The 10,356-nt window shown below is 45.3% G+C and overlaps 1 protein-coding gene across 1 annotated transcript in view; it reads right to left on the reverse strand.

Annotated features, from left to right (window-relative positions):
- The window catches only part of LOC112265822 (integrin beta-8), a 15,708-nt gene extending 5,569 nt beyond the window's left edge, over nt 1-10,139 (reverse strand). The window contains exons 1-9 of the mRNA XM_042295336.1: nt 9,443-10,139; nt 8,360-8,445; nt 6,066-6,237; nt 2,872-2,978; nt 2,503-2,642; nt 2,184-2,349; nt 1,081-1,239; nt 601-696; nt 161-241 (exon numbers count right to left, since the gene is read on the reverse strand). Coding sequence (XP_042151270.1) covers nt 161-241; nt 601-696; nt 1,081-1,239; nt 2,184-2,349; nt 2,503-2,642; nt 2,872-2,978; nt 6,066-6,237; nt 8,360-8,445; nt 9,443-9,542 — 1,107 coding nt within the window. The 5' untranslated portion in view covers nt 9,543-10,139. The remainder of the gene's footprint in view (nt 1-160; nt 242-600; nt 697-1,080; nt 1,240-2,183; nt 2,350-2,502; nt 2,643-2,871; nt 2,979-6,065; nt 6,238-8,359; nt 8,446-9,442) is intronic.
- Between the last annotated feature and the right edge of the window lie 217 nt (nt 10,140-10,356).

The raw sequence follows: 10,356 nt of genomic DNA on the forward strand, positions 1-10,356 counted from the left end.
TGGCAGATTCCCGTACAGAACAATGGTTTGTTCTGTGCCCCGGGGTGAGATAGATTATATTGAGCCATGCCAAACCTTCACCCTCCCCTTACTCCTCCACCCACCTAACAACATCCCGCTCCCACCAGTGGTTGTTCTTTTCTGTGTGTGTGTGTGTTACCTTGTATGCATCCACCACCACGTCTATAAGTTTGGGAGCCTGGAACAGGAGATTGGAGCCTGGTAGCAACCTGACCAACTCCTAGAACAAGAGAAAGAGATAGAGAAAGAGAAATAGAGAGAGAAATAGAAAGAGAAAGAGATAGAGAAAGAGAAATAGAGAGAGAAATAGAAAGAGAAAGAGATAGAGAAAGAGAAATAGAGAGAGAAATAGAAAGAGAAAGAGATAGAGAAAGAGAAATAGAGAGAGAAATAGAAAGAGAAAGAGATAGCGAAAGAGAAATAGAGAGACAGAGACAGATATGTTAATTCCAGGGCTAGAGAGAAAGGGACACCGAGTCTGGGGGACTCAGTTTGAGACAATGTTAATTCATTGGCGTGCGATGGGTTTGTGTGTGTTAGAGCTCAGCAGAGAGAGAGTTGTGTGTGTAGAGAGATTACCTCATACCACTGATATTGTAGTTGTTCCACAGCAAAGAGAGAGTAGATGTGGTTCTCTAGAAGCTTCTCAGCCAACAGGCCTAAACTGGGATGGTCCTAACAGAGACACATAGACAAGCCATGTTGGTGTTCTCTGTGTGTATGTGTGTGTTCATCATGCGGTCATAGGTGTATATAAGTATGTGTGTTTGTGTGCACGAGTGTGTGTTCTCCCCGTGCGTATAGGTGTTTGTGCACCTGCCTGTGCGAGTGTGTCTCACCATGGTAGTGTGAGAATGTGTGTGTATATAGGTGTGTATAAGTGTATACTGATGTGCGTGTTCTCCCGTTTGTGTATGTGTGCGTCTCACCATGGTAGTGTGTGTATGTGTGTGTATGTGTGTGTCTCACCATGGTAGTGTGTGTATGTGTGTGTCTCACCATGGTAGTGTGTGTATTTGTGTGTCTCATCATGGTAGTGTGTGTATGTGTGTGTCTCACCATGGTAGTGCTCTCCATATAGACGTTGTTCTCCAGATGGCAGAGGCCATCGTGGGGTGTGACTATACCAGCCAGTCTGCTGTCCAACGCCAGGTGAGAAGGCTGGTCTGTCATCAACAACAACAGACGCTTGGCCTCCCCACGCCAACCCACCTCACCCTGATGGAGAGAAAGAGAGAAAGGGAGAGGGGAGGTGGAGGGGGAGAGAAAGAGAGGGAATAGGGGAGGTGGAGGAGGGAGAAAGAAAGAAAGAAAGAAAGAAAGAAAGAAAGAAAGAGACAGACAGATAGACAGAAAGGGAGATTCATCCATACTGTATTTTCATCTCATTGTCTATTCACTCATTTCCTGATCAGTCAGGATAAGTCAATTCATTCTAAGCTACTGGAAAGAAAGGCTAATTAGAAAGTATAGCCTGCCATTCCACACTGATGGTGTCACCCGCTGTATGAGCTACTGGGAAAGAAAGTGAGGAGAGGACGGAGTGAGTGTGTCTACCCCCTGCAAGCTCTGACTCAGGTCCCCTGAAGGGTCCTATTCCACATCGATGGTTTCATCCACTGTGTGTGTGCGTGTGTGTGTGTGTGTGTGTGTGTGTGTGTGTGTGTGTGTGTGTCATCCCCCAGTGATAGTGCCAGTAGATGCCAGCAGCACTACTCATTGCTGACCCAGCATGCCACCATTCTCCCTGACACATACACACTAACTCACACACACTAACTCTCTCTCACACACACACACACACACACCTGCACAGACATGCACACGCACGCACGCACACACTCACACACACACCCCTCTTCAGTGAGTGACATCATCGCGAAGGTATGGGATGCCTTCTCGAAAGGGGGTCTGAGTCAAAGCATGCAGGGGCCACCAAACACACAAACACCCACACCAACACACCCACACCAACACAGACACACCAACACAGACACACCAACACAGACACAGACACAGATACACCAACACAGACACACCAACACAGACACAGACACACACCCACACAGACACACCCACACCAACACAGACACAGACACACCAACACACCCACACCAACACAGACACACCAACACAGACACAGACACACATGCAGTCCCTACCTGACATACAGTAGCTTGGAGCATAGCGTCCAACCCTCCCTCTGGTGTGTCCATGTTGCCTGATATCCTCTGTCTCTTGATGATGCGTGTAAACTCGGACATGTTTGCCGTCATACTAAGAACATGGTGGAAGCCATGGGCTGGGCGACACTTCACCTCATAGTCACTGAGGGAGATGGGTGCGGGGGGAGGGGGGTGGAGAGAGGGAGAGTCACTCATCATTGAAAGAATGAAGATACCTGTCGTCCAGCAACTTGAAAGGGTTCTGTCAGTGAGTTGGTGTGTCTGAGTTGGTGTGTCTGTGTGTGTCCCACCCTACCTGCAGGGGTTATTTATCTTAGAGGGGTGTACATTGATGTAGGGGGAGACAGGTTTGTCAACGAAGGAGCCGAACCCCAGACGCAAATCACTGGAATGTTCTCTCATACGGTGGGACAAGGCTACGCCCACCGTCTTCAGCTGCACCAATAGGGAAACATCAGGGAGATTTACATACTGTACACCCAACCAATCACGGTAAAGAGTAAACACTTACCTAGTCAAGGTAAAAATACAAATGTCTTCATAAATCAATCTATTTCAGCTGAAATCGTATCAAAGTTTATTTCGATAATTAAAAGTGCTAAGAAGTGCTGTAAAAACATTATACTTTAGGTTATGTAGGTAATGTAGATAACCAGTCACTCACCTGGTCCAGGTTTTCCTGCATGGATGCTGATACGTCCACCAGGTAGTATAGATCAACAGGATACCTCTCTAACTGTTGTACTGCTACTATCACACTGGCCTCAGCACCTACACACAGTGGCATGTATGTTTGAAATAAAACAACCATTGGAATTATCACTCACCAGAGTTCTTGCAATGAAAGCAGCAGTAAAACTGGGAAACGCCGGCAGTCATGAGTCATGACGGCAGTAAAATTCCATGTGACCGTTTAGTCATGGTAATCTCCTCCCATTCACTCTGGACATGCTTTGGTAGTACCCAACTCACTAACAACCATCAGGTCACTAATGGCCTGGTACTCGGGGCTCTATTGTCCCTCCATCAAGTCCTAATGGCCTGGTACTCAGGGCTCTATTGTCCCTCCATCAAGTCCTAATGGCATGGTACTCAGGGCTCTATTGTCCCTCCATCAAGTCCTAATGGCCTGGTACTCAGGGCTCTATTGTCCCTCCATCAAGTCCTAATGGCCTGGTACTCAGGGCTCTATTGTCCCTCCATCAGGTCCTAATGGCCTGGTACTCAGGGCTCTATTGTCCCTCCATCAGGTCCTAATGGCCTGGTACTCAGGGCTCTATTGTCCCTCCATCAAGTCCTAATGGCCTGGTACTCAGGGCTCTATTGTCCCTCCATCAAGTCCTAATGGCCTGGTACTCAGGGCTCTATTGTCCCTCCATCAAGTCCTAATGGCATGGTACTCAGGGCTCTATTGTCCCTCCATCAAGTCCTAATGGCCTGGTACTCAGGGCTCTATTGTCCCTCCATCAAGTCATAATGACCTGGTACTCAGGACTCTATTGTCCCGCCATCAGAACAGCTGTGTACCCTGAGGCAAGGAACAGAGCACAAGCTTTTTTTTGCTACTTTCTCATATCATCAATAGCCTGTAGTCGCAGCCTATAAATGTTTTGATTTCTAAGACATTCTCAGGTTTGTATGATTCAGAACTAAAGTTACAAATAACTCTAAATCTAGCATATAGGACCTGTTTCAAATGATCACTTTTACACTTAACATAGCCACTTAATATGAACACTGGCTCCAGAATGGGAAAAATATCCTTTCTATTTTATTCAGTTCAATTATATTCTTCTTACTATAAAATCATATAATATAAAATAATGGCACAAGACTTATAAGCATATCTTATCAGCTAAATGAACAAGCCTACAGCCCATGGAATTGGAGCATAGCCAGATTGTCACGCCTTGACCTTAGAGAGCTTTTTATGTCTCTATTTTGGTTTGGTCAGGGTGTGATTTGGGTGGGCATTCTATGTTCTATTTTCTATGTTTTTGTATTTCTTTCTTTTGGCCGGGTATGGTTCTCAATCAGGGACAGCTGTCTATCATTGTCTCTGATTGGGAACCATAATTAGGCAGCCCTTTTCCCCCCTGTGATTGTGGGCAGTTAACTTTATTTGTGGCACATAGCCCTTAAGCGTCACAGTTGTTTTGTATTGTTTTTGTCGGCGTCATCCTAAATAAAAGGAATATGTACGCTCACCACGCTGTGCTTTGGTCTAGTTCTTTCGACGGCCGTGACACAGATAACATACAGTAGGCCAACTCATATTCTGTTCTTCTCAAATACATTTTTTCGTATCTTAATGTTTCTTTAGACCTGACTAAAATAAATATTGGATTCAATGTGATGGTGTATATTAAATTGATTTATTTGACTTTTAAAAATGTATATGTTCCAAAGGCACGCATCAGTGGCTTATTTGCAGCTTGTATGTGTGGAGTCTTGGAGATGCTAAATGTGTTTATGTTAATTAACGGTCAATTACTGTGAGACCAGCACTCTTTCGCATGACAATAACGGGCTGACAGAATTTCATGACCGCCACAGCGCTAGCTCAGGACAATATATACAGAACAAAAATACAAAAGCAACATGCAACAATTTCAAATATTTTACTGAGTTAAAGTTCATATAAGGAAATCATTCAATTGAAATAAATAAATAATGCCCTAATCTATGGATTTCACATGACTGCGAATCAAGATATGCACCTGTTGGTCACAGATGCCTTAAAGTGAGGGGCGTGGATCAGAAAACCAGTCAGTATCTGGTGTGACCACCATTTGCCTCATGCAGGGCGACAAATCTCCTTCACATAGAGTTGATCAGGCTGATGATTGTGGCCTGTGGAATATTGTCCCACTTCTCTTTAATGGCTGTGCGAAATTGCTGGATATTGGCGGGAACTGGAACACGCCGTCATACACGTCGATCCAGAGCATCCCAAACATGCTCAATGGGTGACATGTCTGGTGAGTATGCAGGCCATGGAAGAACTGGGACATTTTCAGCTTCCAGGAATTGTTTGCAGATCCCTGCAACATGGGGCCAAGTATTATCATGCTGAAACATGAGGTGATGGGGGCAGATGAATGGCATGACAACGGGCCTCAGGATCTCATCACAGTATCTCTGTGCATTCAAATTGCCATTGATAAAATGCAAATGTGTTCATTGTCTGTAGCTTATGTCTGCCCATACCATGCCCCCACTGCCACCATGGTGCACTCTGTTCACAACGTTGACATCAGCAAACTGCTCACCCACACGACACCATATACGTGGTCTGTGGATGTGAGGCCGGTTGGACGTACTGCCAAATTCTTTAAAACAACGTTGTAGGTGGCTTATGATTGAGAAATTAACATTCAATCCTCTGGCAACAGCTCTGGTGAACATTCCTGCAGTCAGCATGTCAATTGCACGCTCTGTGGCATTGTGTTGTGTGACCAAACATATTTTAGAGTGGCCTTTAATTTTTCCTAGCATAAGGTGCACCTGTGTAATGATCATGCTGTTTAATCAGCTTCTTTATATGCCACACTTGTCAGGTGGGTGGATTATCTTGGCAAAGGAGAAATGCTCACAAACAAGGATGTAAACAAATTTGTGCACCTAATTTAAGAGAAATAAGCTTTTTGTGTGTATGGAAAATTTCTTGGGATCTCTCATTTCAACTCATGAAACATGGGACCAACACTTGTTGCGTATATATTTTTGTTCAGTGTATGTACAACATACAGAAAATAACTTGTAAAGCGGACATACATCAAGACGTACAGTAAAACAAGATATGTGTAGTCCACCATTCAGTGAGTTATTCAGTGGCAGCTATACTCTGCCCCTCACCTGGTCTGAGTGTGAGGGTGATCTCTCCCGGTGACACCTGAGTGCTGCTGGTCGTAGCATTGACCTCCACCATGACCTCTGGATGCTCTATGAACTCTAGGCCACACCCCCTCCTTGCCAGGTTCCCCACCAGGTCGCAGCGCTCTCCCACCTCCGCTCCATCCAGGAAACCCTGTTAGGGGTCAGAGGTCAGGGGTTGGAGATCAGGGCCCATACCTTTCTCTCTGCACATTATATCAGGGGTCAATTCCAATTTCAAATCACTCCAGTCAGGAGAGGTGTACTATATAGCAAGTGTAATTACACTGTAACTAACTATGTAAGTGAAGTAGGGATAAATAGCTAAATTATTACCATCATTGCAATTCATTTTTATTGCAATTCATTTTCGATTTTCTTGAACTGAGATTTTAATCTCCTGAATTGCCTGAATAGAAACAGAGTCAGTTGACTCTGATGTTCAGTTGTATAACTGGAAATAGAAGTGATTATACTGAGGACGTGGGACTGTGTGCGTGTGAGTTGAAATTATTGGTTAGAAGCTAGGCAGTGCCTTGCAGTGACATTACACAACATAGACAATAATCCCAGTATAGAAACACACTTCTGTGAGTTGGACTGTGTCAACTGTGTCATGGTTTAGGGCTTTAGAGTGCCTGGTCAAAGAGGATTACAGCCCTCTGATACTCTGGTACTACTGACACAAAGCAACAGCCCTCTGATACTCTGGGACTACTGACACAAAACAACAGCCCTCTGATACTCTGGTACTACTGACACAAAACAACAGCCCTCTGATACTCTGGGACTACTGACACAAAACAACAGCCCTCTGATACCCTGGGACTACAGACACAAAACAACAGCCCTCTGATACTCTGGGACTACTGACACAAAACAACAGCCCTCTGATACTCTGGGACTACTGACACAAAACAACAGCCCTCTGATACCCTGGGACTACTGACACAAAACAACAGCCCTCTGATACTCTGGGACTACTGACACAAAACAACAGCCCTCTGATACTCTGGTACTACTGACACAAAACAACAGCCCTCTGATACCCTGGGACTACTGACACAAAACAACAGCCCTCTGATACTCTGGTACTACAGACACAAAACAACAGCCCTCTGATACCCTGGGACTACTGACACAAAACAACAGCCCTCTGATACCATGGTACTACTGACACAAAACAAAACAACAGTAAATACTGCTATGAAGATTTAGGCCTGAATATACACCAGAGTCAGTATTCAATAAAAATATTTTATAAGAGGTGTCTGTAATCAAGCAGTAAAACATAGTCTAAGAGGCAGTCTGAACTAAGAGGCATGTTCAATTGAGTATGGCTTTGATCTGTGTCTGGGAAACCCGCACTAGAGTTCTCCGTTGTGGTCGGCTCCGGCCCACTTCAACCTCTGGTTCTGTTAAGTCCCTCTAAACCACAGTCATACAGGGACTTTCCTAACAACAGACCCAATAGACTGGTACTAACAGAAACTGACAGTGTATGTTGGAGGAGTTTTCAGAATGAGTTACCCCACTCCGGGACAGGGTGTATGTGTGTGTGTGTGTGTGTGTGTGTGTGTGTGTGTGTGGGGGGGCTTTCCAATTCACGCACCAGTGAGCCAGCCCACTCAAGGTTTCAAGACCAGTGTCCCAGGTAATGATAAGGTGTGTATGTGTGTGTGTGTGTGTACGTATGCGCGCGCGCGTGTGTGTATGTGCGTGTGTGTGTGTGTCTTCAGGAGGTTGTGATGTCCTAGTTTACAGGTTCTCATGGTCACTTATTGGGTCAGAGTAGTACTTTACAAGAACCCAGGATTAAGGCAGAACCCAGACAGACACACACACACCAGGGAAGGGTTATCAACAGGGTGTATGGAAAGTGTGTTTGTGCGTTATCTATGACAGACTAAACACAGAGATAAAGCCAGAGCCTGTAGAAGTGTTTAAATTACCAATCACAAATGGCCCTGTGTGCTGACATGTCAGAAAGAGCACCTTCTCTACAGACTAATGTGAATGCTCTACTCCTCACTCTCCATTCTTTCTCTCTGTGTCCCCTTCTCTCTCTCTCTCTCTCTCTCTCTGTCCCCCCCTCTCTCTCTCTCTCTTTTGTGTGTCCCCTCACTTGTCTCTCTCTCTGCCCCCCCCTCTATCTCTCTCTCTCTCCGTGTCCCCCTTCTCTCTATCTCTCTGTGTCCCCCTCTCTCCCTCTCTCTCTGTGTCCCCCTTCTCTCTGTCTCTCACTCTCTCTCTCTCCCCATCTCGCTCTCGCTTACCGCCTCAAAGCACCAGGCACACTGTGGTCCGCGTCGGAGGCACTCTGAACACGAGGAGACAGGAGGAGACGAACATACACGCTCACCTGTGGAGAAGGATAGAGGAGAGGAAAGAAGAGGAGAGAGAATTAACACATGAAAGACTGACTGTGTGAACAGTCATTAACCATGCAGCAGTAAGGCTCTGTCAATTACCATGTTTAAATCAGGAATGTAGAGGAACAATGTAGACTCACAACAGATCAGTGTGTGTGTGTGTGTCTGCGTGTGCGTGTGAACAGGTGCTTCAGTGTAGTTCATGCACACAGTTATTCACAAGGTCAGTAATCACATTGCAGTCAAACACAATAATCTGACTAGTTAGTCTACAGACTAATTATTCTACAGACTGTAGAGTATACTGTGTTTCTAAACAATGTCTCACATCCATTAGAACTATGGACCTAATTCTACTACTAAGCCAATCTATGGCTCAGATCCCATGTATTCCCTGAGAGGCTGGTATTGTACAGTAATGTAGGCCACGAGAGGAATGCTGCAGATCTCAGTTTACTAATTTGTGAAATAATGAATGATGAATTAGTGAATTAACAAGCAGCTCTAACCTAATTACTGTGCCAGATACAGCTAGATTACACAACACTGTAGGCTACAGCAGTACCTGATCAGTCGAAGCTGGTCACGTCACTTATAGATCAATAAAAATACCATGATAAACATGACTAATTCCTGAAGAGATGTATAATATAAAGCTGGGAATATAACAGTATGATACATGTATTTGATAGATGCAGTGCGTTGATAAGCCTATGTGACTGTCATTGTTATTGACTGAAACGTGTGAGTGTGACGTTCCGTTGTGAACAGCGACAGACGACCAGCCGAGACTTGTCGAGGAACGACTAGTGGCGGGACATTTATAGCTATCATCATTATCTGACAGTTCATTCTTGAAGATTCTTTCACTATTTCATCTGTCTCACCCATTCACACAATGATGATGTTTCCATCTATTAATGATGCGTGAGTGCATTAATTCCACAGTAGCCTAACCTACCTATCCAGGTATATTCTGTCACTCACCGGAATGAGAGCTCCCGCCGATGATGTTAGCGGCCAATACCACGCAGAGCAGCACGCAATGCAGACTCGGGTAACCGTATTTATGTAGCCAGGAAGTCATATCTACACCGGGGGCAGGCTGTAGGAATCGGGTCAGCTCGAGACACCGGCAGCAGGCATGCAGCTCCGGTCACCGCCTACTACTGACACTCTCCAATAATGGGAATCAACCGGGAAATACCGCACGACCGCGTGAACAAGAGGCAGCGCCAGGAATGAATGGTGCGTCGTTGGGGCATTGTTGTTTGTTTTCTTTCCGCCCAATAACCTTCTTATCCAAACAGACGATTATTCCCAGAAATCTGATTCACGTGGAGTTGCCTTGGCAAGCTCTTTATAGTGCGAATGAGAAAGTGAAAACGAGACATCTCTCTTTCTCTCTCTATCGTGCATTTATTCCAGCCCGCAGCAGGTGTAGTGACGTTTTGTGCACCCCCCGTCACATACTGTGTCCCGGGAGAGACTTCACTGAGCTCATTCAAACAACAACACCAGTGTCTCAGCGCGCTCTCGTTCCTCTCCTTTGTTTCTATCGTTTTCTTCTTTGCAATGTTTCAGCGTTGAGCGTCTCACGACCATATGCTGATTGTAAAGCCCAGCCTAAAAAATCTGTCTCTCTCTTGGTTTTATGCTGTGCACTGACTCAGGCACCGTCATGGCAACGATGCTTCCCACACATGTGAGAGAGAAATGTTCGACAGTAAAATACTTTGTGTGTGTGTGTGTGTGTGTGTGTGTGTGTGTGTGTGTGTGTGTGAGAGAGGGTAGGAGGCTTTGACACTACTGTTTGATTTAAGTTCTTCAGACCCATTGTGCTATTATGAAGTGTCTCACTAGTGTTAGTCTAATGTTGTTGTTGTCTGACGCCAGGTGGG

Source organism: Oncorhynchus tshawytscha, linkage group LG13 (assembly GCF_018296145.1).
Source record: "Oncorhynchus tshawytscha isolate Ot180627B linkage group LG13, Otsh_v2.0, whole genome shotgun sequence".
NCBI classification, from domain to species: Eukaryota; Metazoa; Chordata; class Actinopteri; order Salmoniformes; family Salmonidae; genus Oncorhynchus; species Oncorhynchus tshawytscha.